At 44.2% G+C, this 22804-nt stretch overlaps 1 protein-coding gene across 1 annotated transcript in view; it reads left to right on the plus strand.

Moving 5' to 3' along the window:
* Positions 1 to 16352, plus strand: part of LOC138521060 (uncharacterized) — a 168392-nt gene extending 152040 nt beyond the window's left edge. Inside the window, exons 4-8 of the mRNA XM_069633581.1 lie at positions 10457 to 10568; positions 11885 to 12022; positions 12224 to 12345; positions 14000 to 14167; positions 15007 to 16352. Of these exons, the coding sequence (XP_069489682.1) occupies positions 10457 to 10568; positions 11885 to 12022; positions 12224 to 12345; positions 14000 to 14167; positions 15007 to 16046 (1580 nt within the window). The 3' untranslated portion in view covers positions 16047 to 16352. The remainder of the gene's footprint in view (positions 1 to 10456; positions 10569 to 11884; positions 12023 to 12223; positions 12346 to 13999; positions 14168 to 15006) is intronic.
* Positions 16353 to 22804: the final 6452 nt, after the last annotated feature.

Raw genomic sequence — 22804 nt, forward strand, 5'->3', positions numbered from 1 at the left:
CGTATCTGTCATTGGTGCAACTTCCATCATTTCCCTACCCACTTTACTTCCTAGCATCCCCTGCAAAAAACATTAAAAAAATACCAAATTAAAAAACACCAAAAAATGTGTCCTTTTGGAGCCACCTCTCTGTTAAAAATAGAGTGCAGCAGAGTGTTTGTGGTGACCAGGGGAGCTGCAGCTACAGTGTTTTTTCCACTTTCATTGGTGGTAGGAGGAGTTCTCTGCATAAAGACTCTCCACTAACGCAGAGTGCAGCAGAGTGTCTGTGGTGTTCATGGGGTGAGGTAAACGTGCCTACAAGGTAAGCCAAAAGGGATCCTATGTACATTGAACATTGACTTTGCTGCCCCTCCTTTGCCATCTTCTGTGTTATCCCAGCATATTGATGTGTCTCGAACATTAGAAAGGAAAAAAACGCCAAGAACTGTATCGATTCCAGCACAGGCAACTCAGCCGCAGACACGTCTGCAGCACAGACGCTGCAATTCGACAGCTGATCAACGAAGCCTATGTTCGGGCCTACAGTCTCGTAATGTATCATCACTTACAACCACTCACCAACACGACCCTGTGGGCCATGAGGATTTAGCAAAACATAATAAACATAATAAAACAACAATCCCAGCACCCACCCACGGATCCGTGCCCCCTCTCACGGTTGGCCCTGGGTTGGCAGGGGCCTCCATTGAGCCTGCGCGGGGCGTGGAGGCTCCTTTTCCAGGACCTGTGGTTGGTGCCGCGGGGCTGGCGGCGTGTTGTGGAGCGTTCGCCCCCGCCGCGTCTGTGCTGCTGGAGGGGCTTGGGTCTGGCGCGGTGGTCGGCGTGGGGCCTTCCGGGACTCCTTCGGGGACGGGGCGCCCCTCTTGTTGCTCCCCGGGCCTGCTGGGGAGTACTGGCTATGTTGGAGCCGATGATGCGGCCGAGGGGTGTTCCGGGCCTGCGCCGTCTCCTCCTCCTCCTCCGCCTGGTGAGTGTGTTGTGGGCGGGGCCTGTCTGCCAGCCCACCCCTTTCGAGCAGTGTCTCTGCTGGCCGAGCTGGCATTGCGGGCATCGGTCTGTGCGCACGGAGCCGTGGGCTCCCCTGTAATACTGACGGATTCTTGCTCTGATGCCGTTGAGCAAGAGTCAGTCTTCAACAAAACAGTAGATTCTGTTTTGGCGACGATTGGGAGAGAAAAAAAGCAACTAAATGTGACTGTTTAAAGTCCTTGAGCTCTAATATCCAGCTAGTGGACCATAGCAGGATGGAACGTAATCATCCCTTTAAACAAACTGCAATAACATCAATTTCGAAACGGTTGCCAAAACGAACTGTGCTTAAAGGACAACCTACACACAGCCAGATGGAATGCTGCTAAAAATAAAACGACATTTCCAACTGTACTAATCTTACAATTGAATTTGGCAAGCCGGTGCTTGCGCAGGCTTCAAACCCGGCGGACTCGCGAAGGAACTCATTGGCAGTTGCAGATCAACTATTGAGTGATCTGAGGCACCTGAATGAAAAAGTACAAAATGGGGGATCACGTAAAAGTCTTAATTCAATGAAGAGTGACAACTATGCTCAGCGCAATAACACAAGCCCCTTTAATAACATCTACGACATTAACATCACGAGTCAAACTTTAAAGGAACAAATTGGATTTACATGTGGTGCAACAAAACGGCGACGCTTGGATTTGAGCGCGCAAAGAGACATAACATCTTCTCAGAAAAGATTGCAGACAAATGCTTCAATTGATCTTGATAGAGAAGATCTAACAACATCTGGAGAGATCACCAACATGCACATTAATGGAAATGACCAAGATTCCTCTTCCGAGGATAATTCCACCGATTCCTCAATCAATGAAAGAGCTTTTCCGAAAATTAGAAGACTAACTAACGTGAAACCTTATCAACTTCATCCACCAAAGCACGGACCTCAATCAAGTTCTCTAGCTGAGAAGATTAGCTTGGAAATGACACCTAAATATCATCTGCCATAACAATAGCAACAGCCCCGTTCATTAAAATGTATGAACAATTTAACAATAATTATCGGGATCAAAACACACTAATTGCTCTAATTAACTCAAAAGCAGTCAACATTGAATTCGAAATGCGAGAAATGAAAATCCAAATCCATAATGATCTCCAAGCCTTAGAAAAAGCTAACGACTTATAAAAGGATCAGCTGCGATGTTCAGCTGACGATAAGAAACTGTTAGCAGAGGTGGCAAGAGAAGCCCTCTCAATCCTTAAAAAAACTCATTTTGACAATATCACTAAAGCAACAGCGACTCAACCCACAGACAATCATCTTATTAATGGGAGTACTGGAAGAAAACACCCAGGTGCGTGTCTGAAAGAAAGAGATGATGCATGGTCATCCATCGAGGCCAATGTCCGGAGTACACTCCCAATGCCCCCTGCAAACGTGATGGCCTCTTCCTTGCAACCACAATCAACTGGATCAAGAGGGATCAACTCCGAGCTGTTACACTGCAATAAATCTGTTTTTTTAACACAAATAGCTGCTATTGAACGAGTCGAGGTCAAGGGCGACGATAGGACAAAATTCACGAGAAAATATCATCACTGTAATAACAGACAGTAATCAACTTGACCTTGCACCCAAGGAAACTATGGACACCATCAACACCTCAGTGAGTACGACTTGCAAGGAATCCGCCTCAACTTCCGCCAAGACCATTGTGAATTTGGATGCCATGGGAGAAGTGATTGTGATCAAAAAGAGCTCAACATCCTACCCCATATTTGAAAAAAAAATCAGGCATCACAGATCCCTCATCAAGACTCTCTACAAAAACAAGGGAAGTGTAAACAGAAAACTAAAAACATAACCTGTCCAAAAAACAAAATGGGAATGGATCACGGAAATTCCTAAGGAACCTAAAATCACTAAACCTAGTTGTGCACACAGTTGGAACCACTAGCGGTTTACCCTTCGTAGGCAGCACTGAGCCTGTAACCATCACCAAAACTGCCAGGAGCAAAGAGTCAAACACAATTCAAGAAAATGACGACAAAATAAGCGAAGAGCTGTTGGACTTATCGACTTATGAGATAAGCGATGAGGAACAAGTTGCTCAAGAAGAAAGGCTGGGCCTTGAGAGTGAACCCAAAGTGTCCCCCCAGGTCCATATACTGAGAACATAGTGCAACCTCCAATCCTAACACCACCAAGACCAACAAAAAAACAATCGCAGAGATTGGTTGAAATTGAGGCTTCCCCGGAACCCAAAGAGGCATATCAACCAACAAAAACTGCTTCAAAGCCTACAGTCGACCTTAAGTTCAGCACTTTGGAAGAAAAAAGAAAAGCCCTTGAAGCAAAAGCTATGATGACGCATTCCTCATCTCTTGATGAGGCAGAAACAAACACTGGACACAATAGAGCTCATTCCGAACCTGATAACATTGTGAAAATTCTATCTAACAATTTCAGGAAGACTCAGAAAATATCTGACAGGAGCTGGAAAGAAGAGCTGCGAACAGTATCTCATTATAAAAAATTCCAAGAGAAAACTCATGAAAAAAAACATCTTCAAATTTCAGCATACTGTTGGAGAGAAGCTATGACTCTGATGATGGACTCATTCTAAACAGGGCCAATGTGATAGGCCTGTTCCATCACATTGCTCGACTGAAAGACGTTGCCTCCAAAGATATAAAAACAGTAGAATTTTTAAATGAAACCCAAACTGTTTGAGTCTTACTGCATATTCACGATGGTGCCATCAAGGACACGATACTTGAAGGTGAAGCTGCTCTCACCGAACTAGGCTTTAAAGTTGTCGAACTGGCCACGGAGAATGTGGCAAAGCCTGAACTCCAAAAGGTGGCAGGACGCAACGTAGACAGCAGGTGTTGTGTAGGAAGAGACATCAAAGATTTACTACAAAAAAACTAACGTCTAATACATTCTATCTCTCAAAATTTCCAATCAGTGAAGTCCACCAAAGATAATGAATTAACAGCTGAGCCATCAATGGTCCCAAGAAGACTGATAAAAATCACAATCCCCTGTGATAATCACGAGAACAATATCACAAAAGAAGTGTCACAGAACACAATAAATCAGACAGAAGAAAATTGGAACTGGATAGCTGGTGCATTAAATTCAAACAAAAACAGTTAATGCCCAAGGATCGCCGGTGAAGAGCTTATAAAAATCGGCTCGTGGAATACAAGAGGCCACTTTCATCTTTTTCATGATCAACTAAACGATCTAACTGAACTGGACATTTTATGTCTACAGGAGACATGGCTGACAACTACACCAATCACTGCGGGCTATGAAATAGCCATGAACCCAGCAATCAAGCCAAAAAAAGGTCGCCCTATGTCTGGGTTGTTAACTTAAGTTAAAAAACAAGCTGGACTACGAATATTAAAGTCTAACAATAAATCATCGCACATTCAAGTAACAGTGATAGACATGGACGCCCGCCGAACTGGATCCTCTCAACGGCTACTAATAATAAACCTCTATTGGCAGCATGAAGCCACCAGGACGTGAGTCTTTATTGATGAGCTATGTGAAATCATAGATGAAACAATGTCAACTAGTGACGCTCCACAAATTATCATATGTGGTGGCTGGAATCTGGACTTTCTGAACCTGAAAATAAGTCCAAACGACAATAAAAAAGTGACAAAGGGAACTCGAAGAAACAACTTCGAGATAATTGTCGGACAATTAGCAACAAGAAATGAGTATGAGACAACTGAGAATGCTAAATGGGAATATACCCGGTGACATTCCTGCACAGCCAACATGGAAACGCAACAAACAACAGTCCATCTTAGATTATGTCTTTGTCTCAAACTACATTGCTGATAAAATATTGTCACTGGAAATAGTTAACATGACTCAGAGCGATCATAACTTGGTAACCTTCACTATGCTCACCCCTCAGCACTAAAATGTGCTGCAGCCCTATTGGGGTTGGGAATGAGAGCATGTAATGGTCGATTCCCAAAGATCAGCCACAGAAGCCAACTTTCTAGGGGCATGGTGGTTTGTCCTACATTGATCATATACTAGTATCTGTTGAGCAATGGGGTAGGATAAAGGATTTTGAAGTCCTAGATACGGAGGGGAGTGATCATAAACCGTTATGTGTTAAAATGAATGAGGGGAGGGGGGCTCACAACAATAAGACTAATACCTGTCAACTTAATAGTGTCACGATTTGTGTACAGGGTTCGGCCAAACAACGAATTAAATGGATAGATCTTGATCTCACGCAAGCCAAACCATAGATATATGAGGCAAAAGTGCCATTAATAAAAGATCTGGCACCAACAAACATAAGTTACGTAGAACTTGTCTCTAAAGTTATAGAGACCATTCGCCCCTTTGTATCAATGCCAATCAAGAGCATAAAAAGCCATGCAACGATATGTTGCCAATGGTTCGATAGGGATGGCAGAAATGCTAAAATTGTCATCTGTAATTGTTTAAAAAACCGACAACCTAAGGAAAAATCAGAACTTAGAGCACTTAGGGCTAAATATAAAGCACTAATGGAAAGGAAAAAAGATGCTTTTGCCCATACAAAATGGGATACCTCGCTGGAGGCAGGAGCTAGGGGCGATATCCGGACCTTCTGTAGACTAGCGAATGGCCTTGACGATGGATGAGATAAGAGAGTGATCTCAGAAATAAGTCCTAATGTATGGTCCAGTCACTTTGAGGGGTTATACGTGGGGAAAAAAGCATGGATTGGCAGATGACCCGGCCGGCCACATGGGAGGAGGAGGAGGCCAATAGTAGTCCCTACTATTTAGCACTAAAAGAAGTCTGTGAGGCTATTAACAACCAGAAATGGGATAAGGCCCCTGGACCTGCCCTCATCCCCACAGATGTATTTAAGTACAAAGTTACAATATGGGGCCCCCCTCCTATGCTTCTCTTTAATGCCTGTCTTAGATTGAATTGGGTCCCTACATCATGGCGCTTGGCAATAATAGACCTGAGGCCTCATTATAACCCAGGCGGTACGGGGTTAACGGCACCGGTAAAGGTGCCGGCGCCGCCAACCCCGTACCGCCTGATTACGAGGTCCCCTCGCGGGACCCAGTCTGCACGTCTGGTTTCACCAGACGTACAGAGCGGGTCCCGCGAGGGGAGGAGTGAGCAAATAACTGGCCGCTCGTAATCGGCCGTTGTTTGCTCCCTCTCCCATTCAGCCCTATGGGGGCTGAAATGGGAATGGGGAAGGTCCGGGACCGGGTACCTAGAAGGAGGAATTACCGGGCCCTCCAAACTCGGAATGGCCCGGTAATTCCTCATTCTGGGAACCCGGACCCAGACGCGATTTCGGCGGCAGCCATGCCGCCAATAGCGGCATGGCTACCGCCGAGATTGTAATGAGGCCCCTGATCTATAAAAAGGAAGCGAGGAATGATCCATTAAACTTCAGGCCCATATTGTTGTTGGACGCGGTGGGGAAAGTTTTTGCTAAGACAATCGGTGCACACTTGCAGGAATGGGTAATGCAACATGACTTAATCGATCACCTGCAAGCGGGACTTCAACAAAGAATTAGTACCCTAGACCAGGCTCTTTGACTGCATCTTGTAACTCAGAAGTATGCAGTACTAAAGAAGATGAAGATATATTCTGCCTTTGTCGACCTAAGAACCGCGTTCGACTCCTTGTCAAGGGCAGTTCTTTGGAAGATCCTGGTCAAAAGGGGAATCCCCCTGGGTTACTTAAGATAATCATACAGCTATACACAGACAACAAGGAGGTTGTTGGGTGGGGTATGCGGGGAGAATTGACTGAGCAGTTTGCAGCCAAAGAGGGGTCAGGCAGGGCTGATGCTGGCCCCCATACTTTTCCTGATATACATGGATGAGGCAGAGACTCATGTAAGGGGGAACTGTCTGGATCCCCCCAAACTGGGAACAGAGCAATGCCTGCTGCTCTTGTTTGCAAATGACGCTGTTGTACTGGCCACTTCCCCTAAAGGGCTTAGGACCACCTTGGAGGCGTTTGAGGACAAATGCTCCAAGCTGTGCCTAGAAATGATTTTGTCTAAGAGCAAGACTGTGATTTTTTGCCCCAAATTCAGTAAATACATCAAATTGTTGCAGCTTAAGAAAACAGCGCTAGAACAAGTGAAGGAGTATTATTATCTGGGCACTCACTATAACGTTCAAGGTAATTGGCCCTCACAAGTGAGTAAATGAAAATGGGAAAATATGGAGTGGGCATAATAAGATTGTATTACTCGCATGGCCAAGGTTCAATCTTCCCGGCAAACAAAATGTTAACCACTCAGGCAAAGGCAGCAGCAACCTATGGAGCTGAATTATGGGGACACACAGACTGTAATAAATTGGGCCTAGCAGAACAAGCGGCCCTAAAGAAATTGTTGGAATTGGGACTTCGTCCTTTACAGCGAGAGGTTAATTATAGACCAGCCCTTTTTTGGATCAGGATCTGGTCAGTCCCGGAGCTTCCTATATACGAAAAGGATATAATTCATATCCTCGATCTAGAGGGAGGCATATCTCTCCTGTGGACCGTGCAAGTAAAAACATCTTTGGATAGTCTGGCTATGCTGAATTTATGGAATAAGCCACAATGTTCCACAGAGGGAGATAGAGCCTCCGCAAAGAGCAAAGTAAGATCCCTTATTGAAATTGAATTACTTATTGACTGTAGCAGTATGGTAGAGGGCGTTTCATATTTGGAAAGTAAGACAGGATGGGGCATTGAAACATATCTCGATATGGTTAGGCCTCCAGCGTCGCGCTGTTGGGTAGAAGTGGACCCCCAGGGCTTCTGGGGGTCCCGGGGTACAGAACTCATGGGAGACCCAACACCTTCCTTTTTGCCAAAAGGAATGCAGCAGATCCCAAGCAAGCAGCATGTTCCAAAACTGTGATTTTATTCTGGCCAGAAGAAAAAACACACAGATCTGCACCGGCAACAAATCCAAAGCAATCTCCCTCACCGAGCCTGGCTGCAAGCTCTTTTTCTAAGACCCAGTGCCATGCTGACATCATGGCTTTGGTCCATTCCCAGGACATGGCTCCCCCTGATTGGGTGCTGAGTGACTGGCCACATACAGCTCCCATGTAGAAATCATTTTAATTGGCTTACGTTGCCAGAGGGGCTTGCTTGGCTGTTCTCCCCATTAGCTAATTCTAAAAAGGTTGCATTGTGAATGTTTTCCCATTGATTCAGTGTTCAAAATCTCCCCACCCCTTGGGCCTCGAGTGGTGATTGGCTAGAGCTGAGGTCTCCAAGCCTGAGACAAAATCTTTTGTTGCAAATCATGCCTGGGCTTTTGCGAGCTTGTCCTTCGATCTCATAGAAGGGTCCTTGGGTGACTGGCAGAGCCACTAAGTCACGTGTTCTGTCTCCATACTCTGGGTTGAAATAGCTGCATTTTATAAGAATTATTAAGGCTGTCTGCGCTTCACTTCACTGTCGTTCAAAGAAAAAGAATTTTAACTTGCTACACGACCTTGAGCTGCTCCTGGATTTGCGAGGTGCATTCCTGAGGCCTGCACGAATCCCCAATGCTGTAGAGACAAGTGTACATGCTGTAACTTTCCTAAGCCAGTCATGACTTCCACTGTGCCATGTTAAACTGCATTTATTAATGAGTTATAGCACTGCTAGGTGGTCCCAATACTTTTGCTTCCTTATAGAGTTGATTCATGTGAGAATCTGCAAGCCTTTAAACAGGAATTCTTGTGTTTTGTAGATTCTGCATGGCGGTATTGCTGCATTGAGGCTAATGTAGCATGTCTTCTTAGCGCTTTTAGTCAATACTGTCAATCGAAGTGTCTCTTCTGGCACCCAGAAGCTCTTCATCCACTCTGGGAAAGGTTTGTGTTACTTTTAGGTTGCAGTGTTGTGAAGTGAGTATCTTTCAGCATATTTGTCACCCAGGGGCGCACTGGGGATTGGTGCAAAATGGTGAGTGCGCTCATTATTCTTTCTGCTCTTCTTCCCAGTTCATGCATCTATGGTGAGGGGGGCAGGAGTAGATTTTCCTCTTCAGCGCAACCTATACGTCAAGTTTAGAGTAACTAATCTGCACCTGGCGCATGTTACCAAGAAGTGGTCCCCAAATGGTAATGCCTCTTGCCCAGTATGCCGCATAGCATTCCTCACTCGTGCGTGGTGGAATTAGGCCAACAAAAATCAAAGAGAGCTCATAAATGTCATGAAATCTCCTTAAGTATGTAGCTAAATGAACTGCAATAATAGAGTCATTGGGTACTGATTAATGAACATTTTAATGAACTTCTGTTTTAATGCAATATTTTAAATGTGTTGATTGATTTTCTGCTCCTGTATTTTGTAAGATTGTTAAGGCAAGATGACTATGTCGAATAAAAGCCTACTGAACTGAAACGAAAAAAAAAACAACTGATAGGATCTACTACCCTGGTATTACCAAAAGTAATCTAAAAGTAACTATTGGTTTTGACTTCCCTAGAACTCCTGTTAGGTGTTCCAAATAAGGTTATATGCTCTGTGCACCTTCATAGTGTTGTGTTTTTTATAATTGTGGTTATATGTAATGTGATAGTACTTATGTCCCCCAAGATTTATCTAGGCCTACTTGTATTTAAATAAACCGTTTATTTTTAGAATACATAGTGTTTCAGTGTTTCTTTGGACCATTTGTATTACAATTTAATTTGTACTGAGTCTACAGCACTCTCTCCCTTCTAAGATAAGCCTGGCTGTTCTGTCTACGCTACCCTGAGCTCAGGTTGTACAGACTTAAACTAAGAGTGGCGTCTTGTACTGCCTCAGTTGCATGGTTTTACTAAGCCCTTAGTTGGACTTCAGAAAAACTGTCCTAACATTCATCTCCCACACAAGGATATCTGGCAAGTGGACAAATAATCACTTCTGTGCCTGCATATTCCTATGCCAAATGCGGTTATTGTGTATATGCCAGGTGATCAGGACCGTATTCCACAAATGCACAGTCGCAGAGAGCTAGCTATTGGGGGATTGATGTCACAGGCCTAGCCCTATCTTGTTACATTGAAAAAGTGATAATTATGTGCTCGGGCCACACTCCATTCCAAACACTTCTCCCTCTTGTGTCTTATTGTTACCGCCTTTGCTGCAAACAGTGGTATCCTTGTTGAAAAAGAATATAAGTTTTTCAAGCTTTACAAACTTTCCAAGGTTTCCATTAGCTTTGTCAACTATTTATCACATTATATTTAGGTTTGTTAGAAGAATAAGCCTGAGTCCACTTTTCTTAGTTTGCAGGTGGGAGGAATTCAAGGATGCAGAGAGCTGCACTCACTGCACTGTAGGGGACACCCTTATGTGCACTGCACAGCACAGTGCTTTTGTTGCGATCTAGGATTAGACTGCTTCTGTCTGTAAAATGAATCTGGTATGTTGTATTTGTGTTTATGTTGTCTTCTCCCCGGGCTTGCATCTTGCTAGGTTACTATCTACTTGGAGACACCGCTGTGCCTAACTACTCACCACCTCCTAATGCTGCGGTCATTGTGAAGGACGTTGGAAATGGGCTCCTTAGTCCACCGCAGTCCTTCAGGTACTATTGATTTTACTACTGGGTTACACCAATTATACTGTAGGGAAGGCCAACAAGTGAAGATTTCACCATCCATGATGAAGGATGACGGTCATGTCTGATTGGCGCCTCTTTAAAAAAAAAAAAGAACTACAGCACTTTAGCTTAAGCTTGGGAGACGGGGGGCAGGAATTCATTAAAGCTCAATCAACTTCACAACTCAACTTCTTTAAACTTCGGATGAGCAGAATATTGGAAAAAAACAGGCTAGGAGAGTACAGCATTCTGCCTCCTACCCAGCCGACAAAGTCATTATGTCTTGGGTATGATGTTGCACAAGAAGCCAAGACCTGGGCAGTTTAGAGCTATAAACATGCACAAAAAACAGGAAACAGGCATTCTCGGCCTACGCCTCCAGGATCGGTAATCGTATACACATCACAATTAGACTTGCGCCAACCCTCATGCAACTCACAATAGCGCTCTTGCACCAGCACCCCCACCTTGGACATAAGTAAGGTTTGGTGCGCGCTCCTGCCTAATGGGTGATGCCTGATAACCAGGAGGGACTTTTTGCTCCTGGTCAACACATGCTTATTTCGACCCCATAACATGTAAGCCCTCCTCTCTGATCTCCTTCACTGAGACAGAGGCCATAGGTCTAGGGCCCTAATTTAAGAGGGGGAAAGCTTTTAGTGTGGTCTACGGATCAGGTGTTAATGGATAAGCAGGTCATTAGGGCGACATTTGGGAAACTGTTGTCAGACAGGTCTGTTGTTTCAAACAAAATCAGTTCTGTACGTCTCGCCTCAATAGCTAGGACAATTATCCTGATGGCTATTATAATCTTTTTTCAAATATCATTTTAGGAATTCATTCACGTTTATATCTTATTTATTGATTAACATGTCACATAATTTCAGCTAGGTAATGTACACAGGGTCTACTAGAGCAATTGGACATTAGAGTAGAAGAAATACAGATGTTTCCTCCACATGCTTACACTTAATTAATGACAAGTGCAGAGGACGAGTATGCTCGTCCTATTTGCATAGACATGCATAATAGCCCAGCAGTTAAGGAGTTAAGCTTGTATTAAATACGTAATACCAGAGCGCAGTCTCTAAGAGAGGAACTGTGATTGAAACCTGTGTTGCTCTGCGTTATCTTGCTTCCAAGACAAACGCATTCCCCCCTGAGCCATCCGCCCGGCTTCCAAAGTAGCCTCCCAATAACATTTCATGGAGACTCTCCAGTAAGTTCCTTTCACTAATTAAAGGATCAATGTATCCGAAGGAGGTAATGCTTTACGATTACTATTGTTTGTATGTTTTCAGACGCATCTGGAAAGATACAGGAAGTGGAGCTAAGCAAAGTGTCACCATTTATGAAATGATACCCGCGCCAGGGTATGTGTGTTTGGGGAATGCAGCTGAGGGCAATTACGATACGTATCCCGATGCAAGAATGTATAGGTAAGAAAACACTCTTGGCAGTATTAGTGCTCAGACACTCTGGAAAATGCAAAATGGTGCCTCCCATTTCAAGAACTAGTCACCATTACATGTAAAAAGCATAACTTATTTACCATTGTACAGTTCGTGTGTTTGTGTGTGAAACATACGTTCGAGAAATCCTCGCAGGCCATGGCGGCACTAATAAACTATGTTTTGCAGGTGTGTACAAGCAAATCTGGTACAAACTGGTTTTCTTTTTCCTATCTGGGATGACAGAGGTTCAGGTGCTAACGCCGATGTTGGTTTATGGTCAGTAGAGATTGACTCTGCCCAATCTGCAAGTGAGTATTTCTGTGTTAAGGTCTTAAAATGTGTAATGTTCCAGAATGATTTCCCTAAACCCAGATATGGTACAAACCATCACCTGAAGACTTCAGAGAAAGGAATTCTGCTCCCCGCCATGCCTCGCTTCCAGGTTTTCTTAGGACAACCATTTAACGTCCAGCTGTACTCCCTTTTCATTTTGTTACGGCTAATTCTAACATCAAGCTGCCTTGTCACGATCCCATCGCCTTTTTTATACGAAAAACACTTTCTTTTTGTTTTCACGAAACTTTTGATCCTTCCCCATTTTTCAAAAGATGTATTTTATTATTAAAATAACTTGACTACAGCTGATTCCCACACTTCAGCCACATGAACACTTTCTCCTAATGACGCTTAATGGCTAAATTTTTGTTTTTGACAATTTCTCAGATTTCCTCTCTTTTGGTTAGCAAACCTATATCTTTTATGCTTTTATTTTCGAATTTAATCCTAGATGCCAATGTGATGAACACATTGCAATGTATTTCATTCAAACTCCAGTAATCTCCTGTAGTCATCTTTCAATGGCCACATGCATTGTCACCCAGCTCTTGCAGTAATGTTGGGGACACCCCCTCAGCCTCACTGTCACTCCATAATCAGGTTCCACATTCCACGCGGAGGTAAGCGGCACAATACGAAGGACATCCGCACCCACCCCTCCTTTTTAGAATCCTTTGTTTTAGAAAGTGACAGTAAGCAAATGACCACCTCTAACAGTTACATAAATGTATACTGATTTGCCCCCTTTAATGTTAATGCAGCTTAAATGGTGCTTTCTATGTATTACTAACTAGTAGCACGGCAACAACTGGATATTTACATTTTGAGAGTCACCATATAAAATTGCTTGAATGTATTGCAAGGAGAAATACTACCTGTCTTGTCTGATGGACTATGCATAGTGTGTCTGAATAAGGCCATCATATAGCTTCTGGGTACATGGTACTCCAGGGTCACTGTGCATGCATAGGAAAGAAATGTGCAGAAAAAGAAAGTCACGGATAGGGTAATTCTACAGGGAATTGGCAAGATGCAGCTGTCTCCTAAAATAATAAAGATACATTAGACTGTGTATGAGATGCAAATGTAACACCAAATTCTCAAGTGGTGGCCAATTACTTTGGATTTCTTTCCTCTTAAATTCCCATTATTTATCAAGTTATAGCCTGTGTGACAGTAGCATTATATCACATAGCAGGTGGAGTGCTAATTCCACTAGACCCTCTGTTAGCTTATATATGCTCTCATCCTACTTCTAGGGGCTCCCTTATTGTCTTTAAAAATAGACTAAGGGACTCTGCAGTGCAGAAGTACTTTCTGAGTATTGTGCAGCACTTGGCAGAGGATGCCATGTAATCAGTTTCCCCAGAACAGGTATACTTCCTAACTGCGAGAAAAGTGGGACAAGCATAGATGGTGTAATGACACTAAGGATGGAGATGTATATGCATGATTGGGTGTGTGGGTTTTTCTGTTGTGTGAAAATGTCACTGAAGTAGCTGCATACAGTACAATGTAAGCATTAAGATCGTGCTCCTTGCACTCAGCAGAGTGTGGCTTTGACAAAACTGCACAGTGCTGCTAGAAATTGCACTACAACATATCCTGTATGTTTTCAATTTCAAGGTTTGGCATCTGGGACCTTCCTCTCCGTAAGCAATTATAACCGACCCTCAGAGACGGCGTATGTCCTGAATTATGACAAAATTACAATCCCTTCAGCTGGAGCTTCAGCAGATGTCGCCCTGGTTCTCTATGTGACGAATGAAGTGGTCAACATTTGGGATGACAAAGGTAAGGCCACAGCCACCAAAGGTTACCATGAATGTCAGGCCATCGCGAGGGGTACTCATGTTAAACAGGACCCGAGAGAAGATTATTCTTAGAAGCACAAACCTCAAATGATATTTTGGGCCTGATTTACAAAGCACGTTCCGATGGAAAAACCCTTTGTAAGTCAGGCCCTTTGGATACAAACCTAAAAGAACATGTTTTGATTTCCCCGTTCCCCCGTTGGCATATGGGCTTCTGGGTTTTGCTCTTCATTGCCTGCTTACTGCTGACTGTATTCTGTAGAGAACATATGTGAAATTCTTAGCAATGTTCTGCCCATAAAGCAATATTTTTGTAACTCCATAATACCACTTACAAATGTGAACCCAATATATGGTTCTGGAAGATAATAACCGTGGGATTAGAATTAGGCACTTGCGTAAAAGGTAGAATGAGGGGAAATGAGTCAAGAGAGTATGTTCCAAACTGGAAAAAGCAGCATCTCTGGAGTCAGTGGCGAGGGTCTTTCCATAGACTCATTGGGATTTTTAACCTCAAACCACTGTTTTGACACCCCAATGGCAAATACCAATTTCTATGTGATCTCAGTCTTTTGGGGGGACATGCATAGATGGATTGTAATGTTCACCGTCGTCTTTCTTGGTTGCCTATCTGCCAACCTTGCTCACGAAATGTAGGGGTGACAGATGCCTCTGGGCCACATGCCAGAGCTTTTAAATAAAAAAAGGCTACATATCTAAAAGAACTAGGGTTTTGATCACAGGCAGAGAAAAAGACAATTGACTGCATTGGTAGAGATCTATAATTATTGTACTTATTATGCATTTGCCTTTTTTTAGGAAGCGGAGCAAACAGCGATGTCTCCTTCTGGAGGGCCGACCACTGCTGCAGTCTCGGACACGTCGCCGTTGATAATTATAATAGACCTAGTGGAATATTTGCAAAAGAAGTAAAACCAGGGACATTGGCTAAGCCAACCTCGTTTGTTCAGGTTTGGACAGATAGGGGTTCTGAAGCTAATAGAGATGGTGCTATTTGGCGTCCTGTGTGTCCCCCCTACTATGTATCTCTGGGTTATGCTGCTACAGAGAACTATGCACCCCCTTCTGTTGATGATTTCCGCTGTGTTAAATCCGACTATGTAACTCCAGGGCAGTGGACCTGGGTTTGGAATGATGCTGGGAGTGGCGCAAGGGATGACGTCAGTATCTGGAAAGCACTTGCAATCAATGGAGACGGTCAAAGCATCAATGCTATGTCAGGTGTTATGAGGTATGGATACATGGATATTCCTGCATATGTGCTGAAGAGCAAGAATGTGCAAGTGCAGCTAAGGAAGCCTACCAAAAAGGTGATCCTGTATGATATTAGGTACAACTTTAATGATAAGAAAATCTTGAGATCCGAGCCGCTGCAGCTAACTGCCAAAACAAAAGCCCAGAACTGTGCTGCTCCTGAAGGTAGCCCACCCCTTAATGTTGAGAGGCAACTGACCTTCACTGTGGAGACAGAATCTAGCTGGAGCTTTGAATCATCTGTTGAGATTGGTGTTAGTGTGGAGGTTAGTGCCGGCATCCCCGGTTTGGCAGACATATCGGTGTCCTCAACTGTCACCACCAGCTTCACTGTGGGTACCGCGGGCAGGCGGTTGGAGTCAAGGTCTGACTCCATTACTGCTAAGGTGGAAGTGCGGCCCAAGTACTCATTGGATTACTCTGTCACTGGGATGCGCTACACTGCTGACATCCCATGGACAGGAACTATGCAGACAGTCTTTGAGGATGACACTACAGATATTGAAAATGTAAAAGGGGATTACATCGGGGTTCAGGTGGCTGAGATTATTGTGACTGCAGATGCACCAATCCTCTGTGGGTGAAGCAGCCTTGATGGTACAAACAATCCCAAGCTGATGCACCCTGTCTGCTTTTTCTCCGTTTTCAATATTTCTTGGTCTGCTGAAATACACAAACTACACACTGATTGGCAAAGCTGCAGGGAAAGTCACCTCGGGCTCTTTATTTTCTTTTTTCAACGTGATCATCTTTTTGCAGCAAAGCAGTTATTGAAATCTAACTACTTCATCACATGTATTGAAAACCTCCAAATGTCTGTAAAGCAATTTAGACATAAACACAATGTACACTTTCAATAGAATATCTGATAAACACCTACATGTATTCTTGTTTTTTTGTATTTGGCATTGATTGGGGTTAAATAATAGGCATTCTTCAAAGACAGAAAATGATTTTGTGTCCTAAGTACAAGTACAAAACTTAAAGCAAAACTCCAAGCATAGCGAAGCATCTTTTGTTAAAACCAATAGGTTAAAGCAATAAAGGAAAAAAAAAAAAAAAAAAAAAAGAAAATGATTTTAGCTTCTTCGTGGTTTTCAGCTGGGCCTTATTGCAGAAGTCTCTTGAGTGGTCACAATACCTCAAATGACCTGAAAACAGAAGGTCATGTGTGTTCGTTCAGGTGTCACTCGCACCGCCGCCCTTTTAATAAAGTTATAGAGGAAGGCGAAGTGAATGACACCAGGCAAGGACGCTTTGCTGACTTCTCAGGCAGTTCCTCATCTTTTACCCGGATGATTTCACACACAAAAATCACATCATAAAGCCTTTGACCCAGAATTCTCCTGAATCCGTTGCCATGACACTTGCAGGTTCCTTCTGAGAGGGCGGCGGTGCCTAATTTGCTAACTCAGACCTTCATCTTTCAGAGCTTGTTTAACTACCTTTCGTTGGCTAATAATAACAGCTGACGTTACTGCTTTTTTAAGCATGAGGAATCGAGCAAAAATATAAAAAACAGATATTATTATTAATAATAAAGAACCCTTATTTGCACGTGTGTGGACCCTGAGGACCTATGAGATAATATGGGTTGCAGCTGACCATGTACAAAACGGATTTGTCACCTACTTCAGGAAAACTCTTTTAACTAATGTTTGCCTGCCGAGCTTTGGGACCAAGATGCAAGTTAATTCCAGGTACATCCGTGCTTCATTCACTGAATGAAAAGACTCAGAACTCTCATTTGGGAATAAGAATGCCCCCCTTTTCATTTCTGTTGCCCATTATTAATAAATAAACTAAAGTATGGTATTGTAAGGCCAAACTGCTTTTTGAAAAAGACCCAACTTCTTCAGGTGAAACTTGGGTCCTTTTTTGTAGAAATAAATGTATCAAGTATGCCTTGAAGTTATTCGAGAAAACTTTAAAATGATACTTGGCTTTATTTCAACTGAGCTTAGAGCAACATGGAGCCTTTCATAACAGCAACAGGGGAACTCATTCCATCTGCCGAGGCTCCCTGCAGGGGCCAGAGGAGCTACAACAAGCATCCAGGATCGATCTACAGACTGCTCGTGTGCCCTCTGACCCCAAAACCACCACCTTTGAAAGGTCTTTCCACCTCCAAAAGGGGTTTCAACTGGACTGAGAGCAACACAGAGCTCATTACAACAGCAAAAGAGGCACTCAATCCATCTGCCTGAGGCCGACTGCAGAGGTGGCCTGGCTCCCACACTGGATTCTGCTGCTGATGTGAGTGCTGCATCCTAAATCCAGACCATTACCCTCAGCCACCTGCACCACCATCAAGCGACGAAGGGGGCGTACGCTCCAGGACTCCATCTCCCAGCCTGCCCTGCTCTATAGCCGCATGCTCTTGGTTCTACCTCCCCTTCCTGCCATTGGATGCTCATCAACACTTCCAGAATTTGACTCCTTGCTTTTCGGTGACTCAGCCCTGGGTGACCCAGCAGAAGGCAAACCGCTAAGGCCCAATCTCCAGCTTTTCCTCCAAACTCTTTGCTTTTTAGCTATTGCTTTGCTGTGTCCTGCTGCTTACTTTGTGGGAAACAAATACGTCTTTGCTCAGCACCACTCTCCCCATGCACTGCTCTTACTATCTCTTCCTTTCTCTTCTACTTCTTTCTTTGTTCTCCTCTGCTCAAAACCATTTTAACTTTCTTCCTATCCCTATAATCTATTTTCCTCAACACCACCCCTCTTCTTGGTCGCCTACTCTCTTTATTCACAAAACCTCCAACTACAACTATCATCACACTTCCTCTTCTCGCATCTACCCCCAGCACCTCTCTACTTTGCAGACTCACCATCTCACTCTCTTCATATTGCTCAATGCACAATTTGTTTCCTTTACCTCTGACTTCCATCTTTTCCATTCTCGTACTGTGGACCACATTGTATTTGTATTTCTTTATTTATATAGCGCGCCTGGCCCAAAGGCATCTGGGCGCTTGAACATGAGGTTACAATGAAGTACAATTTACAGGTACAGTTAAGACAGATAAGGATGAAACAGATTATATACAGCATAGATTTACATAACGGTGTGAGCTACACATTGCACGGCAAAGAGGATAAGTCAAAAGAATAATGCATTGTGTAAGAAATAGGCTTAAAATACAGGATATATAGAGTAAGTACTAATATTGCACGATAAAGTATGATGTGAAAATAATTAGGACTAGACATGTGTGGGCAGGGCTGTAGCAAGACAAATCCCGACAGTAGCTCAAGTCGATAGAGGAAGTTCTGAGGCGGTGAGCCAGAGTTTAGTTTTGCATTTGAAGGAGTGGTAACAAGATTCCGATCTGAGCGAGTTTGGAAGAGTATTCCAGAGTTTGGTGGCTAAAACTGGGAAACTGGACCCGCCAGCTGTCTTCAATTTGTACCTAGGGAGGACCAGGCAGTTTTGACTGGGCTGATCTTAGGGGCCTGGAAGCTGTGTGGGGAGTGAAACGGCTTGCCAGATAGTTGGATGCATGGTTGGCTAGGCACTTGTGGCTGATGGAAAGTGTTTTTAGTGAGATTCTTTGTGCAACCGAGAGCCAGCGTAGGTTGCGTCTAGTCTCAGAGATGCGCTGCCGTCTGGGAAAGTTAAGGGCTGCCCTAATAGCATTATTCTGAGTAATCTGCAGTTTGTTCAGGTTTTGTTGACTCGTCCCCCGGTATAGAGCATTGCAGTAGTCAATCTTTGACATGATAAGAGTTCTGGCCAGTATGGTGCAGTTGGCGGTGGACAGGAAGGGCCGGGATGCCGTGATAAGTTTGCATACATAAGCGGAGGCTGAGTTGACGGCATTGGTTTGTCTTGACAATGAGAGGGTGGAGTCAAGGTAAATGCCTAATGTTTTGGTGCTGTCTGAAACTTTGATGGTATTACCATCTATGGGGAACGACTTGAACGCTGAGTCCAATTTGTTCAGCCGATGGTGAGTGCCCAAAATGAGGAGCTCAGTCTTGTCGTCATTGAGGCGCAACTCATGTTCTGCCATCCATGCTTGAATGACTAGATAGACATCGTTCAATGATCTGGTGTCAGCTGCGTGGTCACGTGTGATATTGATGAGTATCGGGTGTGATCGGCATAATTAGTGTAGGTGACACCCAGATAGTCAAGTATATCAAAGAGAGGTTTGGTGAACACATTATAAAGAGTCGGCGAGACACAAGATCCTTGAGGGACACCACACAAGACGGATGAAGGTTCAGCGGAGGCTAAGGGGGAGAAGACACGCATAGACCTATTGTTTAGGAAGGAACTAATCCAAGATATGGCTGAGTCAGAGAAGTGTGCAGCAGATTTGAGATGCTTGCAGAGAATTTGATGATTGACCAGATCGAAGGCTGCCGATAAGTCTAATAGTAGAAGGAGTGCTAACTTCCCTTGGTCTTTCAAGTCTTCAATTTGGGTTTTCAAATCGACGAGGGCGGTTTCAGTACAGTGCCTGGGGCGGAAGCCTGATTGCCTAAGGCCAAGTAGATTGTTGGATTCCAAGTACTCCTGAATTTGAAGGTAGGCGGCACGGTCAAGTTTCTTGAGCAGGAACGGTACAGTGGTGATGGGCCTGTATTTAGTGGGAATTCTCGGGTAGAGGGTGGCCTTTTTCAGGGGGGGGATGACCCAGGCGTCCTTGAGGTTGTCTAGGACAATGCCTGTTTTGAAGGACGAATTTATGAAGGTAGTGATAAAGGGGGCTAACTCATGAGAAGCCTCCTTGATGATGGGGGCTGGGCAAGTGTCCCCTTGGCAGTTGGTGGGTTTGAGTTTGTTGATGATTTTTTCAACTTCTGCGATCGTTAGTGGTGAGAAGGCGAAGGGTGAGAGAGTAAGTGTAGAAGGGACAGTAGTGCGAGAGGAGGTGTTGGGCGAGTGGTCAGAGTGAAGGCTGTTTTGTTTGATGTTAATTTTGGCTTGAAGGGTGATGATTTCATCTAAGAGTGGGTTTTGAATACTTGCACACCAGGTGCTGTCTTTAATGCAGGAGTCGGGAGGCTACTCAGTTATTGTAGGTTTCTTTTTTAGCATGGAAAATAGCTTCTTTATAGTTTAGTGACGCTATGGTAAGGCTATCCTTGTTGGGAGCAGTGGGAACGCATTTTCAATGGGGTTCAGCGGTGCGTTTGGCTTTACGCTGTACTCTCAACTGTGGTGTGAACCATGTATTCAAGTGAGAGCGTGGTTTAGCTTTCCTTAACTTGAGAGGGGCAATGGAATTCAGGGCTTGGAGCATAGCGCGATTGTAAGTATCAACTAGGACAGTGGGGTCCATGCAGGATGTTGAGATGTTGTTCAGCAACGGTAGGATAAGTGGAAGTAACCTATCAGTTGTTATATCCCTTTTATTTCTAGTATGAATGGGAGGGGCAACGTCTTGTTTGGTGTATTTTACATTGGCTTTGATGTTGAAGGTGATAAGATGGTGGTCTGACCACACACAAGGTGAATTGGACTGTAGGGAGATGCTGCAGTTTAAATCAACTAGCCAGTCAAGGGTTCTACCCTTGATGTGGGTATGTTCCTGCATATGTTGGGAGAATCCAAGATCTGATAGAGTGCTGGCGATGTCCAATGCTATAGAGTCTTTCAAGTCTTGAAGCCCAAGTTGACGTCGCAGAGTAGAATAACTTGCGAGTTGGTTTTGGTTTTGTCAGTCAGGATGGACGTAATGTCATCTGCAAAGGTAGCGATGGGTCCGGGCGGATGGTAGATGAGATGGATGGTGGCGGTTTGGTTGGGCGAGATGGGTAATTTGGCTGATAGTATTTCGGCTGAGGGAATATGTTGGTTCGAGATAATTCTGAGACAGACTGAATTTATATGAATGAAGTCGACCCCCCCTCCTTTGGACTGACTGGTGTTTCGATCACATCTGATAATAGAATACCGTGTTGGTATGGCTAGGGCTAATAAAGGACCAGAGGCTGCATGGAGCCAGGTCTTTGTTATAGCCAGAAGGTCAAGGTCGAGGGTGACAATGAGGTCAGCGATGTCAAGGACATGAGTGGTAAGGGACCTAACATTGATTAGGGTACATTTGATCTGATGGAGATCAGTAGAGCTATTTGTAGAGATGGGTGATGAGCTGGGTGGAGTGTTGGTAGGGCAAGTAGGTGTCTGTGTGTGTGAGTTCATGGCGGGCTTAGAATGGAGACCAGCAGGGTGGCAGAGCCTTGAGCCTAATCTAGGATTCCTGTGGTGCAGTGGGCACGGTTGGTTAGGTGTAGTTTCTTCGCAAAGTGTTCCAACCATAAATCCTGGGAGTTAAGGTAAGGGCTGGTAGATATTGGAGTGGGAGACCCGCAGGGTTTGTCATTATGAGGTTTGTAGTGCCGGTCCATAGCATGGAGGACGATATGTCCTCGGTTGATAGGAAGCCAATTGTAAGGTGAGCAGTTAGAGAGATTTGTCCAGGGGAGCAGTATTGGCACAATGGTTGTAGTCTGAGGTAAGAGGAGGTTATGCTTGTGGCAGAGTGTCTGGGCAATAGTTATGAGAAAGCAGAGTAGCAGGAGAATGCACTGATTATAGTGGTATCTAAACATAGTGTGCAGTAGAGGAGCGACCATGTGAGGTATGTGAGCGAGAGGTGTAGGCCTGTAGGTGGGTAGAGTATCTTGCTTATGCGGGCGAGTGCAAGCGGTAGGGATCTCAAATAGCAATGAGTACAAGGCACACCTAGTAACATGAAGGTCTAAGGAGTGGTTGGTAGAAATAGCAAAGCTACAAGTCAAAGGCAGAGGCGTGGGTCTGGTGAGTTCGAGCGCTAGCACAGTAGTCATTCTAGGCAGTGATTGGGCAATGAAAACCGTACAGGCATCAGGCAGCAAAGCAGCGGTAAAATAGGCTGTGGCACAAAAGATGGTCTAGCATAAAGAGAAAAGTTATCGTGGTATTAATGTGTGCCCATAAGCGAGGAATGCTAGTGGCAGTAACTAGATAAAGCAGTCATGACTTGAATTGTGTACATGGAAACAACATCAAGGTGTCTAATTTGTTATGTTGGAGAACTAGCAGTGATACATAGTAAGCAGCGATGCGAGATTATAAAAGCGTATGGGGCAAAGTACATTATGGTGCGGCTTAGGACGAAGCGAAAAGCAAAGATAATGTGAGTAACATGAGTCGCACTAAACAGCAATTAGTAGAGTAGAGGCACGTATGTTGTACTCCAGGTAATGTTAGTGAAGGAAAAAGGGTAGGCACAATAATGCGGGCTTAACATCATGTGAAGTAGTAGCTTAGGAGCAAGGCAAATGGCCTGCATGCTACAAGAACTAACAGTGATACGTGCATTCAGCATTAAATAAAGTACAACTG

Source organism: Ambystoma mexicanum, chromosome 13, assembly GCF_040938575.1.
Source record: "Ambystoma mexicanum isolate Mex_15411 chromosome 13, UKY_AmexF1_1, whole genome shotgun sequence".
Taxonomy (NCBI): domain Eukaryota; kingdom Metazoa; phylum Chordata; class Amphibia; order Caudata; family Ambystomatidae; genus Ambystoma; species Ambystoma mexicanum.